This window comes from Carettochelys insculpta, chromosome 1 (assembly GCF_033958435.1).
Source record: "Carettochelys insculpta isolate YL-2023 chromosome 1, ASM3395843v1, whole genome shotgun sequence".
NCBI lineage: Eukaryota > Metazoa > Chordata > Testudines > Carettochelyidae > Carettochelys > Carettochelys insculpta.
The window spans coordinates 226,647,049-226,670,527 of record NC_134137.1 but is presented as its reverse complement, the minus strand read 5'-3'; the positions used below and the strand labels follow the sequence as shown (position 1 = coordinate 226,670,527).

At 48.1% G+C, this 23,479-nt stretch overlaps 2 protein-coding genes across 8 annotated transcripts in view; one reads left to right on the top strand and one right to left on the bottom strand.

Moving 5' to 3' along the window:
* The window catches only part of GSK3B (glycogen synthase kinase 3 beta), a 248,952-nt gene extending 243,103 nt beyond the window's left edge, over positions 1-5,849 (top strand). For all 5 annotated transcript variants that reach the window (XM_075000576.1, XM_075000572.1, XM_075000574.1 and 2 more), the window contains one exon: positions 381-5,849. In XM_075000576.1, the coding sequence (XP_074856677.1) occupies positions 381-448 (68 nt within the window). In that variant the 3' untranslated portion in view covers positions 449-5,849. The remainder of the gene's footprint in view (positions 1-380) is intronic.
* Positions 1-23,479, bottom strand: part of CFAP91 (cilia and flagella associated protein 91) — a 130,102-nt gene that overhangs the window by 4,449 nt on the left and 102,174 nt on the right. The window lies entirely within an intron of this gene.

The following is a 23,479-nucleotide window of genomic DNA, read 5'->3' as shown; positions in this document are numbered from 1 at the left end:
CAGTAAAGTGACGGATTCTAACAGGACTGTGAGCTCTGCAGCAGGGCACACAGCTATGCATGCTTGCAGCTTAAAGTGCACTAAATTCTAGTCAAGTGCTAGTACCCTGGTGACTTCAACCTTTGAAAAGGGCTCTTCTGCAGCTCCGTATGAATCAGTAATATGCTTCATGCAGATCATGCCCCGTTGAACCACTCCCATCTCATCCATGATTATGTTCAGGAGAACATCTTAACCCAACAGCCTCTCATGGTGACACCAGGTGCATCTGTTCTATGGGGGTGGGGTTGCATCTGATGAAAAGATTAATTCCATTGTTTGAGGTGCCTGTTGCTTGTCAGTAATACTGCTTTTTGCTCTCCCTTTTCTGTCATTGGCAGATGTTAATGCAGGAGATCGAGGTCAGACCAATAACGCAGCTTCAGCATCAGCCTCCAACTCCACCTGAAGTGGTCTCAAGCAAGCCAGCTGCACAGGAAAAATCACCAGTAATTTGAGTCTCACTCAGAAACACTGGTCACATTTGGAAAGAAAATTAAAAAGAGGGGAAAAAAAACCCAACTAAATCCTGTTCATTTTAGTGTTCAATTTTTTTTTATTATTGTTCTTATTTAACCTTGTAAAATATCTATAAATATAAACCAGTTTCATTGTAATTCTCACTCTGTGGGGTCTCCAGGGAAGGGGAACATGTGGGGGTGAGGGAGAAGGGAAAGTGGAGCAATAGAAAACACCAATGTCTCTTCCCTCGACAATCTCTTCGTATCGAAAGTTTGCTGTTTTGTACTTCAGAACCAGGACTCTTGCCTCCATGTCTCCGCCCACAACAGAAAGAAGGAAGGAAAAAGACACCTCATTCTCTGCTGAAGTTCTTTTATAGCCTCTTTTTTATTTTCTTTTTAAGTGAAGTTTCAGACTTTCGTGTAGTGCACAGCTTGAATTTGGTTGGGAGCTGAGTCAGGGTCTTGCAACAGAGCTTAGTGTTTCTCGTAAGTGAATCCATATCTAGGCTATCTGAAGAACTACCTTTGGCGTGGTCTGGAGGTGGGGAGATGTTTACTGTATGTCTAAACTTGAAATTGCTAGTGGAAGACTTAATTTTAAAAATCAGCGCTAGCATTGAGAAACCTGCAGCTTCATTATGGAAAAAGTCAATCAAGAGGGGGATATTTATAGTATATACACACACACATCAGACACCTGGTTAACTTTACTGAAGCAGGTTGTTTGCCTAGTCAGAGCTCCTCCAAGTCTTCGACTTCTGTTTTTGAAAGTGCAAGAAAATGGCCAGTCAGCTGTAATCGCCAGCAGAGAAGATGATGAATGGACTCCCTTAGGAAGAGGGGGCAGGTAGAGTTGAGGGGCCTTCTGGAAAGTGGCCACTGTGAAAGCATTTTTCAGTGTTTTGCTCTGAACAGGATGCCCTTTCCCAAGATGTACACAGGAAAAGGGACACCAAGGTTTATAATGTGAACTGTAACAATCTACTGGTTTATTTGTAATATTTTTTACTGCAGTATGAGCTTGCAGATTGCCACTCTCTATAGATAGATCTCATTTTAAATCCAGAGCTAGAATCTGTATTTAATTTCATCTTTTTAATCTCTGCTTTTTTATCTTTATTTATTGATACGTGTTGCCATTATGATGTTTTTACATTGGTAGAATATTAATGAAATACACATCAAAGTGATACCAACAGTAACTTGTACCTGCTGATGTGGGGAAGCTGACTATATAAGTGTGTGTATATAATATAAATAGATACATGTATAACCTAGATACCGTACTGTGTTTTGGGTTTTATTTTTGTCTACAGTCTTTAAATGACTGAAGCGTAAGATGAATGTTTGTTTCCAGTCCGAGTTTAAGGGTTTGTTTGTTTTCTGTAGTGGTGAATGATGTAAGAATCAAAGTCTCCATTTCTGAAGTTAAAGCAATATTCCTTGGGACATGTCAGGTGAGCAGCAGGAAGTTGCAGCTGCCATGTAGAAATAGACTTTTGAGAACTGGTCTGTCTTATCCTTGAGGTTGATGTCCATGTGGGCCTTATACACATTCAGAGAAACCTTAGTCACCTTGGTGCTTATGGGCTGTTACTTGACCTGTGAATCTTTAAGGCCCAATAAATTGTTTCTGACATTGACAGACCTTTGTGTGGCCCAGGAGTAGCCAGCAGTAGGGGCTAAGTAAACTCAGTCACTGCAGGGTGGCAGGAGGTTTGTTTATGAATTTAGTACATTTCCTGTCCCTGCTGTTTCGTGTTTGCCCGTTCGTGAGGTGTGGGTTTTTGTTTTTGTTTTTTGTTTTTTTTGTTTGTTTGTTTCTTAGCAGCACTAGAGCTCACTGTCCTTCTGTCCAATAGAGAGTAGATGTCTGGGAGGGGAGTTGTTTGTGGAGATGAATGGATAATCCACCTTTGTTCTGCCCCTCATTATTTAGTGAAGCTGGGGGGCAAGAGAAAAGATTTTTAAAAAGCTCTAGACTATGGCAGCTGAAGAGGAGAGAAACCACACTTTTCAGCTGAACAAAAACACATGCCCCCAGCACCTGTGATATAAGTGACTGAGGCCTGAAAGGAGTGTTATTGCGAGAAATTAGCCAGCGAGGACCTTGAATGATGGACTAGATAGCCTGGACAATCAAATATGCAGAGTACTTAGAAGACTTGGAAAACTGGGGACAGTGGCAGTGCCTGGATCTGCTTTATAGACAAGACACCTAGAAGGCTGGGCAAAGATCTTTACTTTTGACTTGGGGACAGTAAAATTACCAAGTAGATAAAAATGGCTGCTTGTTTCAGGTGCTGTCTGGGTGGTTTTGGTTTTTTTTTTTCCCCCTCCCCCTTCATTCAAGACTGGTAGAGGAAGCCAGTTATGAGCTTTTCTCTCATTCTTTGAGTTCTGCTTCATGAGGGCGTGAGTTTGTCTGTGCATGTAGACTGGCGTCTCTGATTTTATTTTTCAAGGATCATGGCAGGATCACAAACCCTTTTATACTCTTAGATCCAGGCCTTTGAATATTTTTTTTCTTTTGTTGTAAATAAGGGTAGGGGGGAGCTCCTCACCAAATTCAAGCTTGTACATTATTTTTGGTTGTTTTTAATGAGTTTTACTGTTTTTTATGTAAATATGTGGACCCAGGAACTGTTATTAATGAGCAAAAAGTTACCGTTCAGGGCAGTGATTCTGTTGAATAATCAGACAAAATGTAGACGAGCTTTTTAAAGCCATATAGTTTTAACTCTGTACAGTAGGTACCGGCCTGTATTATTGTAACAATAACTCTAGCGATGTATAGTGTATCTATATAGTTTGGAGTGCCTTCGCTTCCATATTTTTTTAATTTTATTTCCCTTTTTTTGTCCTTTTTAACAGATGTATCCTAAACAAAACGGCATCTTGGCTCCCCTGCTCTCTAACCCTTTTGAGTGCTTGGTCAGTAGTGGAACAAAAGAAAATTGTTTGTAATTCATTTAATTTAAGCCAGGGCTTTTTTTCTGGGCATTCAAAAATTGCCTGCGCCACACTAGCAATGGCTGGTTTCATTTTACACTTGCCCTCTTGGCACCTAGTAGCTACTGGTTAGATTAGACTTGGCTCGTCTCTCCCCAGTCCCTGTGTCCAGCAGCTTCCAGGAGCCTTTGGATTTTTTTCGTCTCTCTTCACTGTATTAGAGAGAGCAAATTGGGCTTTTACAAACAATAAACAAAGGTAAAAATCCCCCTGGTATTCTACAGTGATAGCCAGACAGCCTGCAGAACAGCTGTGGTGCTCTGGGGCCATTTTTGTAGAATACTCCAGCCTCTTTCTAAAGGGAATTTCTTGTTCCCTTTTCTGCTCTCTCCCCCTCCTCCCCCCTTGTGCCCCACCCCCAGTCATTTTATCTTCTTAAGACAATAGCATTAATAATATTCTTGATTTCTTGTGCTCAGCATGAAGGCCTTGTTTTTAAAACTAGTTCACTTGTGTTTTCTACCTTCTTAGTGTTCCAGATAAGATTGTCTTGAATGGGAAAACACTTAACTCTTTACCAAACCAAAGGTTGCTGTTTTTGTGTGTTTGATCCATCTCGTGTCCATTCCAGTGAGGCAGAGGCTGCACTTTCTTTCTGGTGACACGAAGGTCAGTGATGTCAGTTTGCTTTTGACAGTCCACTTGGAGTTATGAGCTTTCTAATTTGATTTTATTTTTGACTCATTTTTAATGAAGTATGTCTTTGATCTGTCATTCTGTCTACTCTGCAGTTTTGTTTCTGAGATGGAATTAATTACATTCTCAGTGTCTCCGTTACACATCAATCAAGACACTGGTATTTGAATCTCATACTTAGCTGCTTTTTTAAGGAAAAAAAATTAATGGTCATTTCACTATAACTTAAAAAAAAAAAAAAAGGCTGATCCAAGATCCCAGTTCATCTTTCTAGTTATATTAAACCAAGGTTTATCTAAATATGGCAGATGCTTGCAACTAGAGATTATTTTAAATCTTCCCAGATTTGTTATGTTCTTAAAAAAAATTATCAATAATATATTCTCTGTTAGAAATCTCAGCTCCTCTGAAGGATAAAAACAAGATATAAAGCACAGTAGAGTATTTGACCATTTTCTGAGCATATTTAAAAAAAGCATCCTTGGTGTGCCCTTTTTTTCCACAGGTGTTAGTCTGTTTTTGTTCATGGAAATTGTTTCATTTTGCAACACTGCAATAACAGCAAAACAACAAACAGAAGTACCTAGGGGGTTATCTTGAGAAAAGTAGCTTCCCTTGTGATGATCTTTTGCAATTTATTTTAATATATATATTTATATATATATATATATAATATAATTTGCTTGCCTGTAAAATTTGCGTTCATTAATGTGTTGCTGATGGATCACTTGGGCCTGTACACACACAAATTAGAGTGACCACTTCCATCTTAAAAACACAAATATAAGGACTGTGGGTAGTATACTAACTACGGCATACACTTGTGCAAATCTGTCTTGATTTAAAGGAAAAGCAAAACCTGTATAACTATTACTACTTGAATGCCTCTGTGACTGAATTTTTTTCATTTTAAATATAAACTTTTTTTTGTGGAAAGTATGCTTAATGTTTTATTATTTTCCCCAGCCCTTCCCCCTTGTAAATACATTTTGTTCTGTGTGACTCGGTTCGGAAATAGTTAACTGGTACTGTAATTTGCATTAAATAAAAAAGTAGGTTAGCCTGGAAGTTAAATTTAAAAATGCAAAGTGTATGGTCTTTATTTCAAAACCCACCTTTTCTTTCCTGTTCCTGCTCCACCCCATTCCTCACCCCCCACACTCTTTCCATCCCCCCAAAATAGGTGGACATGACTCTTTGTAATAATTAAAACACAAGAAATAGGCATGTTTTCTTAAATTATCTGTGTTATTCCATGATATTTTTCCAAGAGATGCCAGTTTGTCTACGATTCCATTTGGTTTGATGGAGAGAGGAACCCTGTGGCAGTACATTTAGAACAAAGTTTATCTTCCACCTATTGGGGCAAGCTAAGAATCTGTGTAAATTGCTGGCGTTGATTACCACTTTTTTTTTATTTGATCCCATTAGTAATGCTATCTGGTGGTGATCTGTAAAGTTTAAGACCACATCCAGTGGGGCTGTTTCTCCAACAAATCAGCACGTTGCTATCTCTGAGTTGGGTTTTCCAATACTGGATAATGTATGTATTAAACATGACATGTCTATTACCGCAACAACAACAACAACAACAAAATCCTTTCTGGGCTGGATGACCTGGCCAAATCCATTCTGTCGCTATCCTAAACTCTAGATGCAAGGTCATGTGACTGCTGCTTCAATAAAAACAAATTTATATTGCAAAGAGTCTCCTTGGTTTATTCCTAGAGACACTTCACATTCTGAGCTGTCTGAACAGTAACTTTTGGATATTCACAACCCTAGGTGGGCCCACTTGTACATTTCTTCAGGGCTTTTCCTCCCCAAGAATCCCAATCGGTGTTCTAAATCTGCACTGGGGATTGTTTAATTCACAGCTGACAAGCAGCAACATCTGGGGTAGCTGCCTAACACAAAGTAACAACCCGAGAAGAGATGCAGGAACATCCACTGAAATTGCTGGGAAAATTCAGTTAAGTTGAACTTTGTTCTCTTTGGTCTCAAATTTAGCAAGGACCTTGGAGGAAGTGTACCCCCATGAACAGCGCTGGGTGATCATAAGTGACCACAAATGGGATGTATGACTTCTATAGCAGTACACCTCTGAAACGCTATCCTGGGACATTGACTCTGCCGAAGGTATATTACTTCCTGAACTGTCAAGACCTGTTTGAGTCTTAAGGGTTTTTCTCCCCAAAATAATTCTGGAAATGCAGGTGTGTCTATTTCCTGGCTCTTTCTGGATGGCAAAAATGGCTGTTCAGATACATGGAAATAAGCATCTATCATGTTCAGGCTTTTTCAGCTTAATTCAGTATCATTGGTGCACACAAACTAACTGAACCAAAACCTTCCGTTCCCCTCTGGGAGGCCCTGCTGGTGGCATGGCCATAGGTGTTGGTCATAAATTCCACCTTGCATTCACACCTCCCTTTACTCCTCCCTAGCATGCAACCTCGTTTCCTGTCCAAAACTAATGGGGATTTCTCCCTAGCTGAGCTGCTTGCTTCTCATTTGCTGCTGCCGAGAACTGAATCCCCCTAAAGCCCTTTGGACTAATATGATACATTCCTGAGCTGTCTTCACCCTTTTTTTTGCTCCAGCATTTCATGAATGCTGCGTAACGTTCAACTCTAACATCTTTGCCCTTTGTCCCAGATTGTTGGGCTGCCCCAGGCCACTCTCTTAGCAATGCTGGCAGTAAATTGGAGTGGCCCATTTCTTCCTGGGAGCGCTCTCAGGATCTTGCTAATGTGTCTCTTGGCTTTGGCAACTAAGGCAGATGCAGGAGTTATCCTATTATCCATTACATAAGGAGAAAAACACTCTACCTGGATGCTCCCTGGCTTTGGGAGAAACTCTCTCAGGTCCTTTCCATACTAACTGGGAGATTGACCCATTCAAGGTCACTCTCTTCTGGAGTTTGATTTTGGGCATCTGGTAAAGATGTGCAAAACTAGTATCTCTGGGGTCGGCAGTCGACCCCTGTACTCCTATAACAAGGAGTAAGGGAGGTTGATGGGAGAAATGCTCCCATTTCCCTCCCTCAGTGAAGACAGTCAGGTAAGTCGATTTCACATGCATCACAAATATATATTTTTAGCTACGCAATTGCTGTAGCTAGAATTGCATATCTGCGGTTGACTCTGAAGTCCAGTGTAGACCAAGCCTCAGCTATGAGCTGGGAAAAGAGGAGGGACAAGCTCAGGTTCTGTGGCCCACTCATGGCCCAGTCCAGCAGATGGCAGTGTATGGCTAGGTCGACACTACAGTTATTTTGAAATAAGATTGCAAAACAGCTATTTTGAAATATCTCACTTCAAAATAACACAACCACAGACAGGCTGTGGCTATACTGCCCCTCCCTTTTGTATGGGGAATACAAATGCAGCCAATCAGAAAAGCAAATGAGATGTTCATTTAATATCTGGAGCCTCATTTGCATACTTGCGCAGGATCTCAATTCTGGAAGAGCTGATTTCGAAAGCTGAAACAGCCGTGTCGATGGGGTTTATTCAAAAGGAAACCCCCCTTTCAAAAGCACCCTTCTTCCTGAAAAAAATTAAGGATGCTTTCAAAATTCGACTGAACCCCATCTACATGGCTGTTTTGAATTTTGAAATTTACTCTTCCAGAATCGAGATCCTGTGTAAGTATGCAAATGAGGCTCAAGATATTTAAATAGACATCTCACTTGCATTTCTGATTGGCCACATTTGCATTCCCCTTAGGAAAGGGAAAGGCAGTGTATCCACGACCATAAGGTATTTCAAAATACCATCCACCTATTTTGAAATATTGCCACTGGATGCCATTATGGCATATTTTGACATAGCGCGAGGCCGTGTCTTAACAGTGCCTGTTTTGAAATAGCTAGTTTCAAATAGGCGTTATTTCTCCAGCAATGAGGTTTATTGATTTTTTTGAAATAACACATCACTATAGTGTGTGCATAGTGTAGATGCTGGCAAAGTTATTTTGAAATAACTGTAGTATAGACATAGCCTATGAATGCAGCTAGCATGAGCTTTGCAGGATTTATAAGATCATAGCCTGAATCTGGCCTCTAACCAAGCCCTAGATCCAGGAGCAATATGGAGTGAGGCCATCAGCTTACTTCCTATGGGACCCGGAAAAAAAACTGTCAGAGGCGTGAATTTTGGTGACAGCCAAGCTAGGTTGTTTTTTGGATGGGTACGCTCTACCTAAGAGGCTTTACAGGCTGGTCCCGGTCCCAGTCCCAGCTTGTCTCTGAGCAGGTAAACTCCAGTTGACCCATCCCAGGCTTAGTAGAAACCAGTGCCAAAAAAAGGCTCAAATATTCTCTAGCATGTGATATAAAATAGGCAATCATAGACTACTAGAACTGGAGCAGACCTTAAGAGGTCATCAAGTCCAGTCCCTTGCCCCCAAGGCAGGAACAAGCACCATCTGTATTATCCCTCTTAGATCTATATCTAACCTGTTTTTAAATATCTCCAACCATGGAGCTTCTACAACCACCCTAGGCAATTTATTCCAGTGCTTAACAAGCCTGACAGGAAATCTTTCTTAATGTCCAACCTAAACCTCCCTTCCTGCAATTTAAATACGTTGCTTCTTGTCCTATCATCAGATGCCAAGGAGAAGAATTTTTCTCCCTCCTCCTTGTAACAATTCTCTGATTTTACCCTCCAGTTCTGCCTTGTCCTTCCTTTATTTCTGCCAATGCTACCTCCAATTTCTGACCTCTCTCCCAGGTCTCTATGGTTTTCAGTTACCTGTGGGCTTCGGTCACCTGTCCCTGTCAAGCTTAGTTTTAAGCCCTCGTCACTACATTAGCCATTTTATATCCAAATACTCTCTCACCTTCCTAGATAGGTGAACCCCCATCTCTGCTTAGCAGGCCTTCTTCCTGGAACGGCATACTGTGGTCAAGAAAGCCAAAGCCCTCCTGGTGACGCCATTTCTGCAGCCAGGCATTCACATCCAGGATGCACCTGTCTGGGGCCCTAGCTCTGACAGGAAGGATCAAAGACAACACCACATGTGCTGCAAACTCCCTCATCCATACCCACAAGGAAGGTAGGTGTTGCGCATACGAGAGGTAGTGTTGCACTGGTGTGCAAGCGGAGAACCTGCTGCCTAGATGGGTTCATAGCACAGTCTGTGGTTGGTAGATGTGGTGCCGAACACCTGGGACCCCAGCGTGTTCCAAGAGCAGAATGGAATTGCAGAGACAGGGATGGAGCAGTCACTACATCAGAGAAGGCTTTAAACTAGGACAGCTTTAAACTAGGTTTGTCAGGGGGGAAGGTGACACAAGCCCGGAGGTAAGTGGGGAAGGAGGAGGGAACAATCAAGTGGGTTTCCTGGGTGAAGAGGAAAAAGTGGGCCAATCGGCACCTTCTCTAAGATGCTTGTACACTAATGCCAGAAGCCTGGGGAACAAAGAGGAAGAATTAGAGGCCCTGGCACAGTCACACAAGTATGAGGTGGTTGGAATAATGGAGACTTGGTGGGACGATTCACATAACTGGAGCACGGTCATGGAAGGTTATAAATTGTTTAGGAAGGACAGACGGGAGGAAAGGAGGAGAAGTTAAGCTCTATGTGAGGGAGCAGTATGACTGCTCAGAGCTCCAGTATGAGGAAGGAGAAAATCCAGTTGAGTGTCTCTGGGTTAAACTTAGAGGTGGAAGTAACAGAAGTGATGTTGTAGTTAGTGTCTGTTATAGACCGCCAGATCAGGGAAAGGAGGTAGATGAGGCTTTCTTCAGGCACCTTAGTGAAGCTTCCAAATCACAGGCCCTGGTTCTCATGGGAGACTTTAATCATCCAGACATTTGTTGGGAGACCAGTACAGCAGCACACACACAATCCAGGAAGTTTTTGGAGAATGCTGGGGATAACTTCTTGGTACAAGTGCTGAAGGAACCGACCATGGGCCGTGAGCAACTTGACCTGCTGCTCACAAACAGGGAAGAACTAGTAGAAGAAATAGAAGTGGGAGGCAACCTGGGCTGCAGGGACCATGAGACTGTAGATTTCAGGATCTGGATGAAAGGAAGAAGGGTGAGCAGTAACATACAGACCCTTGATTTCAGAAGAGCAGACTTTGACTCCCTAATAGACTGGATGAGCAGGATCCCTTGGGAAACGAAGATGAAGGGGAGAAGAGTTGAAGAGAACTGGAAGTATTTTAAAAAAGTCTTACTGAAGGCACAGAACAAACAATCCCACTGCTTAGTAAGAAATGCGAACATGATAGGCAACCAGCTTGGCTTAACAGGGAAATCCTTAGTCAGCTTAAATTCAAAAAGGATGCCTACAAGAAATGGAAACGTGGACAGTTGACTAAGGAAGAGTATAAACATACGGCTGGAGAATGCCAGGCAGTAATCAGGAAAGCAAAAGCACAACTGGAACTGCAGCTGGCAAAGGATGTGAAGAGTAACAGAAAGGGTTTCTACAGTCATGTGAACAATAAACAGGTTATCAGAGAAGGTGTGGGGCCATTACTGGATGAGGGAGGTAACAGATGATGACAGATGATGTGACAGATGATGCAGGAAAAGCTGAAGTACTCAATGCTTTTTTTGCTTCAGTCTTCATGGACAAAGTCAACTTCCACATGACGGTCCTAGACAATGCAGTATGGGAAGGTGGAGGGCAGCCATCTGTGGGGAAGGAACAAGTTCTGAGCGATCTAGAAAAACTAGATGTGCACAAGTCCAGGGGTCTGGATTTAATGCACCCCAGGGTACTGAGGGAATTGGCAGAGGTCATTGCTGAACCTTTGGCCATTATCCTTGAAGACTCTTGGAGATTGGGGGAGATACCCGATGACTGGAAGAAGGCAAACGTAGTGCCCATCTTTAAAAAAGGAAAGGACAATCCAGGGAACTATAAACCCGTCAGCCTTACCTCAATCCCTGGGAAAATAATGGAGGGAATCCTCAAGGAATCCATTTTGAAGCACTTGGAAGAGGGGAAAGTGATCAAAAGTAGCTAACATTGATTCACCAGGGGCAAGTCCTGCCTGACCAATCTAATTAGCTTCTATGACGAGGTAACAAGCTCTGTGGACATGGGGAAGTCAGTGGATGTGATATACCTGGACTTCAGCACGGCTTTTGATACGGTCTCCCACAACATTCTTGTCCATAAGTTAAGGAAATATGGATTGGATCCTTGGACTATAAGATGGACAGAAAGCTGGCTTGACAGTCAGGCCCAATGGGTAGTGGTCAATGGCTCACTATCTGGATGGCGGTCTGTTTCAAGCGGAGTGTTGCAAGGCTTGGTTCTGGGGCTGGTGTTGTTCAACATCTTTATTAATGACCTGGATGAGGGACTGGATTGCACCCTCAGCAAGTTTGCGATGAGACAAAACTAGGGGGAGAGGTAGATATGTTGGAGGGTAGAGAGAGAATCCAGAGGGACCTGGATAAATTGGAGGACTGGGCCAAAAGAAATCGGATGCAGTTCAATAAGGAGAAGTGTAGAGTCCTGCACCTGGGGCAGAAGAATGCCAAGCGTTGTTACAGGCTAGGGACCGACTGGCTCAGCAGCAGTATGATGGAAAGGGACCTAGGGGTTATGGTGTGTGAAAGGCTAGATATGAGTAAACAGTGTGCCCTCGTAGCCAAGAAGGCTAATGGCATTCTAGGGTGCATTAGGAGGAGCATTTCAAGCAGATCTAGAGAAGTAGTTAGTCCCCTCTATTCAGCATGGTGAAGCCACTTCTTGAATATTGTGTCCAGTTTTGGGCCCCCCCAGTGTGTAAAGGATGTGGATTTGCTAGAGCAGGTTCAGTGAAGGGCAACAAAAATGATTAAGGGTCTGGAGCACAAAACCTATGAGGATAGGCTGAGGGATTTGGGCTTGTTTTGTTTACAGAAGAGAAGACTTAGAGGTGATTTAATAGCAGCCTTCAACTTCCTGAAGGGGAGCTCTGAAAAGGAGGGTGAGAAACTGTTCTCAGTGGTGACAGATGGCAGAACAAGGAGTGATGGTCAGAAGTTGAAGAGGGAGAGGTGTAGGTTAGATGTTAGGAAAAACTACTTCACCAGGCGGGTGGTGAAGCATTGGAATGCGTTGCCTAGAGAGGTGGTGGATTCTCCATCCCTTGAGGTTTTTAAGTCCCGGCTGGACAAGGTCCTGGCTGGGATGACTTAGTGGGGGTTGATCCTGCTTGAAGCAGGGGGGCTGGACTAGATGACCCCCTGAGGTCCCTTCCAGCCCTGTGATTCTGTGAAGTCACATGGCTTAACAGTTGGCCAATAGCGATATAGGGCCTTTGGACTGGCTGGAGTCAAGGTAGTTTGGTGACCTGAAGTGGAATGCAAGAGAGAGAGAAAAGGAATGAAAATGCTGGATAGAGGCAGCAGACTGAGGCTCTACATACCCAGGAAAAGTTTTTCTGTTTGAAAAGGGGTCTTGCCAGCTGACGATTGTTGGAGTTGCTGGGAAGCCCACTGACATTCAAACCCTGGAACTTACTTCACAGCCTCATTACGCTCCAGGACCCACTTGTGCTGGTTTTCAAAGCGTAGCTCCCACTGGAATGTGGAGTTGCTTTGGGTACCAACCACACTAATTTCCTAACCCAGGTGCCCTAAATTCTCCTCTCTCAGCCTGTATAATTTGCAGCCTCTGTAAGCACTGAAGGCCTTTCATCAAACCCTTTCCAAGCATCTGCACTGATCAATTCAGCAGGCAGATACTAGTAGCTTTGTTAAGCCATCTGGCTTGTTAGTGATACATTAACCTGGAAGAACATGTTCCATGAGGGCAGGGGTCACCCCTATCAGGAAGACAAAACTCCCTCTACTCTTTTTCTTCCCTTAGGCTGGGGATTGTGGGAAGGCTGCAGCTAGTGAGACAGTAAAGCAGGGCCCTAGGGAATGCAGCCAGGAGGTGAGCTAGAAAGACTTTTGCAGGGCCAAGTGACACAGCTGACTTGTCACTGCTCTAAACAGCAAGGATCTGATCTCAGCTGCCCAGGCGTGATTGGTAAAGTCAATGGGGGCAGCATAAGCAGGTTGCTGATTAGTAATGAGCAGGGGAAGATGGAAGTGTAAAACCAGCAGGGAGATAAGCAGCTGGTGCTCAGCCAGTGTGGCAGAGAAGTGGGCCTGAGCCAGAGAATGCTGCTGTCACATAACCGTACAAGCAGACACAGGAAATTTCACAGTGACTGTGTTCCCCAGGCTTGGGGAACAGGACCAAGAAAGCAACCTAGCAAGATGTGCGAGCTCGCAGGGGTCTGGTTGCTGCATACTGGGCCCTTCCAGCACCTAAGGAAAAGTAGCAGCAGTTACGGCTATGAAGAAGGTGACCGGTGTAAGAGGGAACAAGAGGCCAAGGGTCCAAAGGGCGGGTTCACAAGTGCCGAGAGTCCAAAAGCTCACGTTGGGGATAAACTATCCTTGCAGGTCAGCCCAAGTTCGTCACTGAAGTGCCTTAGGAGTTGCAGCTGAATCAAACTGTTCCCCTGCCTGTCTCCTACCCAAAAACTCATAAAGAGAAGTTACTCACCGTAGTAACGATGGTTCTTCTTCGAGTGTCCCCGTGGGTGCTCCACGTTAGGTGTCGGGCTCGCCCCAGCGCCGCAGGTCGGATCTTCCAAGCAGTTTCTGCCGGACAGCGCATGTGCCGGTGCGCGCCGCTCCCTTGCGCGCTCCCGGCCACATGCGCGATCCGGTCCCCGCCAGTTCCTCTTTAACCACCATCGGCTGCAGACGGCATCCGCTGAGGCTATGGCCAGAGTTAGCGTATTTAACGTTTTTAATTGTTTTAAAGTTTCTTCAGTCTTAGATTAAGATAGTCGGCTGTTGTTTTCAAAAAGAAACAAAGAAAGGAAGGGAATTCAAAGCTTCCAATCCTAGTAACAAGCGGAGCACCGGAGGCCAGGAGCCTAGGGCCATTAGCCCTCCTGCCACGGCAGGCTTTATCTGAGAGGGGAACAAGCACAGAGAGGCCGTGTCTACACGTGCCCCAAACTTGGAAATGGCCATGCAAATGGCCATTTCGAAGTTTACTAATGAAGCGCTGAAATGCATATTCAGCGCTTCATTAGCATGCGGGCGGCAGCCGCGCTTCGAAATTGACGCTCCTTGCCGCCGCGCGGCACGTCCAGACGGGGCTCCTTTTCGAAAGGACGCCGCCTACTTCGAAGTCCCCTTATTCCCATGAGCTGGGATGCCATTCCCATGAGCTGGGAATAAGGGGACTTCGAAGTAGGCGGCGTCCTTTCGAAAAGGAGCCCCGTCTGGACGCGCCGCGCGGCGGCAAGGAGCGTCAATTTCGAAGCGCTGCTGCCGCCCGCATGCTAATGAAGCGCTGAATATGCATTTCAGCGCTTCATTAGTAAACTTCGAAATGGCCATTTGCATGGCCATTTCCAAGTTTGGGGCACGTGTAGATGTAGCCAGTAGGTGCTAAGTACCCTATTAACAACTCAAAGACTCACCACAATGTACTCTTCAGGATTCAAGAAGTGTGAGTCGTGCCACGATGCCAGCGTCTGATGGGCACAGTCAGTGCATAAGGTGCTTGGGGGAATCCCATGTCACTCAGAAATGTTCCTTCTGCGCCAAGTTAACAGCCAGAGCAAGGAAGGACAGGGAAATGCGGCTGAAAATGCTGCTGTTCAACAAGGCCCTCCAGCCAGACGTGCCGGAGCGGCCGCAGCAGGAGGAACCCTCCGGGGCCCATAAAAGGAAAGCCGCGTCCCTAACCCCATCAGCGCAAAAATGGAGGAAAACCTCCCCAACCCGATCCCTGCCGGCAGCAACAGTGAGCGGGACGGGTGGAGCGCACAGCCCCCAGCCACAGCTACAGCTGATCGGCGGCGGCGCAGAGACGCACGTGGCGGAGGTTCAGCCTACGATGATCAAACAGCTGCTCTGCACCGAGGGCAGGGTGGCGGCCAAGCAAGCACCGGAACCAGCGGCACTGCAAACAGCGGCACCGACCCCTGGGGAACCGGCGGCGCGGAGCGCACAGGCACGCGGCCTGCAGGCACCGGGGGAGACCGTCCGCGCGGCACCGCTGAGGAGCGTGCCGAACGCGGTGCAGACTATGGGGCTGAGATCCCTGACGCGTCAGGGGGCGGAGCCACCCCTGCAGGGGAGGGGAAAGGCAGCACAGAAAACACAGCACCGCAGTCCCTCTCCATACAGGGCTGCAGAGCTGCTTTCTCTGAGCCCTCCGCTCATGCTGCGGACTCCAACAAGAAGGCAGAGGTCACCCCTAGCCTATCCAGAGCCCCCATCTCCATTTCTACAGCCAGCCTCCCCATGGCTTGGACCACCTTCGCCCTTCTTGGGCTTCGAGCCACTTGAGTACTATCACAAATCGGTCTCTCCAGCGTCCCAGGTCTCCAGAAGATCTCGCTCCCCCAGACGCAGGGGGTATGCACCAAGGGAGTGGTCCAGGTCACCATCCCAGGAGCAGTGCCCATGTTGCCATGGTCGCCCCTATCATGCGGGGCATAGACACCATAGGCATACTACCAGGGACAGATCCCCACAGACGGTTCTGTATCCCCGAGGGCAATTGCGAACGGGGACAGAGACTCATATATCTCAGGGGGAGTTGGTTCTGGAACCCTGGGATTTTCCCTCGCAAGCTTCTAGCGAGCGGATGTACCACCATCAACAGGACCTGGAGGGGTCCAGAGAGGCGTACCCTAGCGGTTCCTCGTTGTCCTCCCCGGATGAGGCTACGGCCCTGGGGGATGTCCATCCTCCGGATGATCTCAAACAGTTCCAAGAGCTGTTTAAAAGGGTGGCCTTCAAGCAAGGCATCCAGACAGCAGAGGTGCAAGAGAAGCACCATAAGCTCCTTAAAAATCTGAGACCTCCGGCCTCCTCTAAAATAGCCATACCGCTTGACGAAGCAATCTTGGAGTCCGCCACCACGATATGGCAGACCCCTGCAACTATTCCGCCTGTCCACAAGAGAGCGGACAAGAAATACTTCGTGCCGGCAAAGGGCATGGAGTTCCTATTCAGCCACCCCCAACCAAATTCTCTGGTGGTAGAATCGTCTCAACAGAGATCAAAAACGTCTCAGTTCAAAACAGGGGGAACGGACAAAGATGCCAAGAAACTAGAGCTGTTCGGCAGAAAGATCTACTCCTCCTCCACCCTACTGTTGAGAGTGGCGAATTACGCAACGCATCTAGCGAACCACAATTTCGACAACTACTCTAGCTTAACCTCCCTCATGGACTCGCTTCCAGAGGACAAGAAGCCGGTGCTCAAGGCTATCGTGCAAGAAGGCTATGCGGCCTCAAGGATGGGAGTTCAGATCGCCCTAGTCGTAGCAGATACGGCAGCACGCTCAACAGCTACGGCAGTGGTCATGAGCAGGGAGTCCTGGCTCCAGACATTGGGTATCCCGAGGGATATGCAGGTGAAGATCGTTGATCTCCCCTTTGACACGCAGAAGCTGTTTGCAGTATCAACCACAGCGTCCCCAGTACCACAGGGGCTACAAGCAAGGGCGACATCAACAGCACCAACAGTACAGAACTCCCAGGCGATGTTCTCAACAGAGCCGTGCATCCTCGGGGCAGGGCCAAAGGCCACAAGTTTGACACACAGATTGAGGGCTGCACTATTGCTACCATCGCGCAATGTCATCTGAAGCTACTGTTCCACCATCGCCTCCGACCATTCTACGACCAGTGGCAAAAGATCACCACAGACAAATGCGTACTGGAGATCATGGCCACGGGTTACACGATTCCCTTCCAGTCGCTCCCACCGCCACGACCTCCACCCAGACCCCACCTAAAGGACGCCTCCCACGAAGCAAGACTCAAGCAGGAGGTAGGCCATCTTATGCTTAAAGGGGCAGTGGAAAGAATGCCGGAGCAACTCCGAGGGAAAGGGTTCTACTCAAGATACTTCCTCACAGAGAAAAAGACAGGAGGCTGGAGGCCCATCCTAGATCTTCGAGACCCCAACCGGTACTTGCGCAAGCAACGCTTTCGGATGATCACAGTTGCCTCTATACTTACGGCACTGGACGATGGAGATTGGTTCACAGCCCTCGACTTACAAGATGCGTATTTCACATAACTATTCACCCGGCTCTCAGGCGTTTTCTCCGGGTTATGGTAGGCAACGAACATTTTCAGTACAAGGTTCTGCCGTTCGGCCTCTCCTCAGCCCCCAGAGTCTTCACCAAGACCTTGGCAGTGGTGTCAGCCTACCTGCACAGACAGGGGGTGTTTATATTCCCATATCTGAAAAAAAAAAAAACAAAAAAAAAAAAGACTGCCTACTGAAAGCGGCCTCAAAGGAGGAGGTACTTTGCATGATATGCGTCACAGCAGACACGTTCTCTTCGCTGGGCCTGGTCATCAATCTGGCAAAATCAAAGATAGACCCCGCACAGGACATAGAGTTCATAGGGGCACGTATAAATTCCATCACAGCAAGGGTTTATCTACCAGATGCCCGCTTTCGCGCCATTGGTTCCCTCGTGCAAGTCATCACATTCAGCCCTACGGGGCCAGTTCTGACGTGCTTACAGCTGCTGGGCCACATGGCAGCAGCAACGTTTGTGGTACAGAATGCCCGATTGCATAGGCGCAGCACTGGCTGGCGAGCGTCTACAAACCGGCAGCACGCACTGTCCACAGGGTGGTGTTGCCCACGACAGAGGTGCGCAGATCTCTGCAATGGTGGGTGAACCCCAAGAACATGCTAACAGGTGTGCCCTTTCACCAACCACAAATATCTGTTTTTCTCACTACTGACGCCTCCCACATAAGGTGGGGAGCACACATGGGCGAAAAGGTGACGCAAAGACTGTGGTCCTTCACGGAACAGTCACTGCACATAAATATACTGGAGCTCAGAGCAGTGTTCAACGCCTGCAAACACTTTCGAGACCATATACAAGGCAAGTAGTCGGGATCAGTACAGACAATACCTCCACCATGTTTTATATAAATCGACAAGGAGGAGCTCGGTTCCGTGCCTTATGTGCGGAAGCAGTCCGATTGTGGAACTGGTGCATCGCCAAAAATATAACGTTGAAAGCCTCGTATTTACCAGGCGCTCTCAATGTGAAGGCAGACCAGCTGAGCAGGCGCTTCACACTCTCACACGAGTGGCAGATCCGTTCCGATCTGCTACGACCGATTTTTCACGCATGGGGTTTTCCCCAGGTAGACCTGTTTGCCACTCAACACAACAAGAAGTGCCCACAATACGGCTCCAGGGCAGGACTGGGACGGGGGTCCCTGGGGGATGCATTCGCGATCTCGTGGAGGGGCCCCCTGCTCTACGCCTTTACTCCCACAGTGCTTTTCCACAATGTCTTGCAGAAAGCCAGGAGAGAGAGAGCCCGAATGATCCTAGTAGTCCCAACGTGGGATCAACAGCAATGGTTCCCCTTACTCCTGCGCATGTCGGACCGTCCACCGATGCCCCTCCCCGTGGTGCCGGATCTGCTTACGCAGCCCAGGGGTCCATAGTGCATCCACACCCCTGAGGTCTGCGACTGCAAGCATGGTTAATCCATGGCTCAGTTCCCTAGAGAGTACGTGTACGGAGGGAGTGCAACAAGTCCTAGAAAGTAGCAGGAGGACTTCCACCAGGAAGCCCTATAAGCAAAAATGGACTCGATTCACTGCATGGTGTTCTACCAAGCAATTAGCCCCCTTGCTGCACATATACCTGTAATACTAGAGTATTTACTGGACCTCAAGAGAGGCGGACTCTCCCTATCCTCGTTGAACGGTCCACCTTGTCACTATATCGGCTTTCAGACATGAAGAGGAAGGGCACACGGTGTTTGCCCATCCCATGGTTACCAGGTTCCTCAAAGGGCTGGTAAACCTATACCCCCCTCGGAAACCACTTCCACCTTCGTGGAGCTTGGGCCTGGTGCTTAATGCGGTAACGGGACCACCGTTTGAACCCTTAGCCATGGTTTCCCTCCGTCTCCTTACGATAAAGACGACCTTCCTTCTTGCAATCACGTCAGCTCGCAGGGTGAGCGAGCTTGCGGCAGTCATGGCAACACCACCCTGCACAGTAATTTCCAAGGAGGCGGTAACCTTACAGCTGCATCCAGCCTTTGTTCCCAAAGTTTCTTCAGAGTTTCGTATTAACAAACCTATAGTTTTACCCTCGTTATCCAAAGCCTCATAACTCCAACAAAGAGGCGCGCCTACACCTCCTGGACGTGAGGAGGGTGCTGGCTTTCTATATAGACAGGACTAAGTCCTTCCGGAAAACGGATAGACTCCTAGTCTCTCTCGCTCCCAAATCAAAAGGAGAAGGTCTCTCTTCGCAGAGAATCTCGAAGCACATCGTATCCTGCATAAAAATGTGCTACGAACTCAAAAAGACTCCTTTACTGGCCACGCCCAGGGCTCACTCCACTAGGGCGGTGGCGGCATCAACAGCCTTTTTCAAGGGCATTGCGCTAAAAGACATCTGCAGAGCGGCGACATGGTCATCCTATGACACCTTTGCCAAGCATTATGCCCTACACCGGGTATTCCAAGAGGATACCCGTCTCTCGACAGCAATCCTCTCGGGGACAAGCTGCACATGATCCGATTACCCACCTCCTATTTTGGGTTACTGCTGGGTAGTCACCTAACGTGGAGCACCCACGGGGACACTCGAAGAAGAAAGAGAAGTTACTCACCGTAGTAACGGTGGTGCTTTGAGATGTGTCCCCGTGGGTGCTCCAGCACCCGCCCATCCTCCCTGCTTCAGATCCCTGTTTAGTATTTTGCAGGAGCATCCGAGGCGGTTGGTCAAAGAACTGGTGGGGACCGGATCGCGCACGTGGCCGGGAGCGCGCAAGGGAGCGGCGTGCACCAGCGCATGCGCGGTCCGGCAGAAACCGCTTGGAAGATCCGACCTGCGGTGCCGGGGCGAGCCCGACACCTAACGTGGAGCACCCACGGGGACACTCGAAGAAGAAAGAGAAGTTACTCACCGTAGTAACGGTGGTTCTTCGAGATGTGTCCCCGTGGGTGCTCCACCACCCGCCCATCCTCCCCGCTTCGGATCCCTGTTTAGTATTTTGCAGGAGCATCCGAGGCGGTTCGTCAAGGAACTGGTGGGGACCGGATCGCGCACGTGGCCGGGAGCGCGCAAGGGAGCAGCGTGCACCGGCGCATGCGCGGTCCAGCAGAAACCGCTTGGAAGATCCGACCTGCGGCGCCGGGGCGAGCCCAACACCTAACGTAGAGCACCCACGGGGACACATCTCAAAGAACCACCATTACTACAGTGAGTAACTTCTCTTTCTTTGAGATGTGTCCCCGTGGGTGCTCCACGATAGGTGACTACCCAGCAGCAACCCAAGAAAGGAGGTGGGTAATCAGGTTATGTGCAGCTTGCCCCTGAAAGGACCGCTGTCAAGAGGCGGGTATCCTCTTGGAATACCCGGTGTCGGGCATAATGCTTGGTGAAGGTGTCATAGGATGACCAGGTCGCCGCTCTGCAGATGTCTTTTAGTGTGATGCCCTTGAAAAAGGCTGTTGATGCCGCCACCGCCCTGGTGGAGTGAGCCCTAGGCGGGGCCAGTAAAGGAGTTTTTCGAAGTTCGTAGCACATCTTTATGCAGGACACGATATGTTTTGAGATTCTCTGTGAAGAGAGACCCTCTCCTTTTGACCTGGGAGCGAGAGAGACTAGGAGTCTGTCCGTTTTCCGGAAGGACTTAGTCCTGTCTATGTAGAAGGCCAACGCCCTCCTCATGTCCAGGAGGTGCAGGCATGCTTCCTTGCTGGAGCTATGAGGCTTCAGGTAAAACGTGGGTAAAACTATAGGTTTGTTAAGATGGAACTCTGAAGAAACTTTCGGAACGAAGGGTGGGTGCAGCCGTAAGGTTACCGCCTCCTTTGAGAATACTGTGCAGGGCGGCGTTGCCATAACTGCTGCAAGCTCACTCACCCTGCGAGCTGATGTGATTGCAAGAAGGAAGGTTGTCTTTATCCTAAGGAGACGGAGGGAAACTGTGGCTAAGGGTTCAAATGGTGGTCCCATTAGTGCGCTGAGCACCAGGTCCAAGCTCCACGATGGTGGAAGCGGTTTCCGAAGGGGGTACAGGTTTACCAGCCCCTTCAGGAACCTGGTAACAATAGGATGGGCAAACACCGTGGGCCCTTCCTTTTCATGCCAAAATGCCGATATAGCGGCGAGATGGACCTTCAACGAGGATAGGGAGAGCCCGCCTCTCTTGAGGCCCAGTAAGTATTCTAGTATTACACGTATAGGCACCTCAAGGGGAGCTAACTGCTTGGTGGAACACCATGCAGTGAATCGAGTCCATTTCTGCTTGTAGGTCTTCCTGGTGGAGATCCTTCGGCTACTTTCCAGGACTTGTTTTACTTCCTCTGTACATGTACTTTCTAGGGAGCTGAGCCATGGATTAACCACGCTTGTAGGCGCAGGCCTCGGGGGGTGTGGATGCACTATGGACCCCTGGGCCTGCGTGAGCAGGTCCGGCGCTACCGGAAGGGGAAGCGGTGGATGATCTGACATGTGCAGAAGCAAGGGGAACCATTGCTGTCGATCCCATGTTGGGACCACTTGGATCATGCGGGCTCTCTCCCTCCTGGCTTTCTGCAGGACCTTGTGGATGAGCACTGTGCGGGGAAACGCATAAAGCAGGGGGCCCTTCCACGAAATCGTGAACGCATCCCCCAAGGACCCCCGCCCCAGTCCTGCCCTGGAGCAGTATTGGGGGCACTTCTTGTTGTGCTGAGTGGCAAACAGGTCTATCTGGGGAAATCCCCATGCATGAAAGATCGGTCGTAGCAGATCGGAGCGGATCTGCCACTCGTGTGTGAGTGCAAAGCGCCTGCTCAGCTGGTCTGCCTTCACGTTGTGAGCGCCTGGTAAGTACGAGGCTTTCAACGTTATATTGTTGGCGATGCACCAGTTCCACAGCCGGACTGCTTCCGCACATAAGGCACGGGATCAAGCTCCGCCTTGTCGATTTACATAAAACATGGTGGAGGTATTGTCTCTATTGATCCCGACTACCTTGCCTTGTATGTGGTCTCGCAAGTGTTTGCAGGCGTTGAACACTGCTCTGAGCTCCAGTATATTTATATGCAGTGACTGTTCCGTAGGGGACCACAGTTCTTGCATCACCTTTTCGCCAATGTGTGCTCCCCACCCTATGTGGGAGGCATCAGTGGTGAGAAAAATAGAGATTTGTGGTTGGTGAAAGGGTACCCCTGTTAGCATGTTCTTGGGGTTTACCCACCATTGCAAGGATCTGCGCACCTCTGTCGTGGGCGATGCCACTCTGCGGACGGTGTGGGATGCCGGCTTGTAGACGCTCGCCAGCCAACGTTGCAGGTTGCGCATATGCAATCTGGCGTTCTGTACCATGAACGTTGCCGCTGCCATGTGGCCTAGCAGCTGCAAGCACATTAAAGCCGGCACCGTGGGGCTGTATGTAATGACTTGTACTAGGGAATCGATGGCGCGAAAGCGAGCGTCGGGTAGATAAACCCTTGCTGTGATAGAACTTATGCGTGCCCTTATGAACTCTATGTTCTGTGTGGGGTCGATCTTTGACTTCGCAAGGTTGATGACCAGGCCCAGCGAAGAAAACGTGTTTGCTGTTCTGCGTATCACGTGTAGTACCTCTGTCTTCGAGGCCCCTTTCAGTAGGCAGTCGTCCAGATATGGGAATATAAATACCCCCTGTCTGTGCAGGTAGGCTGACACCACTGCCAGGGTCTTGGTAAAGACTCTGGGGGCCGAGGAGTGGCCGAACGGCAGAACCTTGCATTGGAAATGTTCTTTGCCGACCATAAACCGGAGAAAACGTCTGTGAGCCAGGTGGAATGTTGTATGAAAATACGCATCTTGTAAGTCGAGGGCTGCAAACCAATCTCCATCGTCCAGTGCCGTGAGTATAGAGGCGACTGTGATCATGCGAAAGCGTCATTTGCGCAAGTACCGGTTGAGGCCTCGAAGATCTAAGATGGGTCTCCAGCCTCCTGTTTTCTTCTCTGTGAGGAAGTATCGTGAATAAAACCCTTTCACCTGGAGTCACTCTGGCACTCTTTCCACCGCCCCTATAAGCATAAGGTGGTCCACCTCGTGCTTGAGTTTCGCCTCGTGGGAGGCATCCCTGAGATGAGGCCTGGGCGGAGGTCTTGGTGGTGGGAGCGACTGAAAGGGGATCACGTAACCCATGGCTATGATCTCCAGTACCCATTTGTCTGTGGTGATCTTTTGCCATTGTGAGTGGAACGGTCAGAGGCAATGATGGAACATTAATTGTGGATGACATTGTGCGATGGTAGTAATAGTGCAGCCCTCGACCTGTCCGTC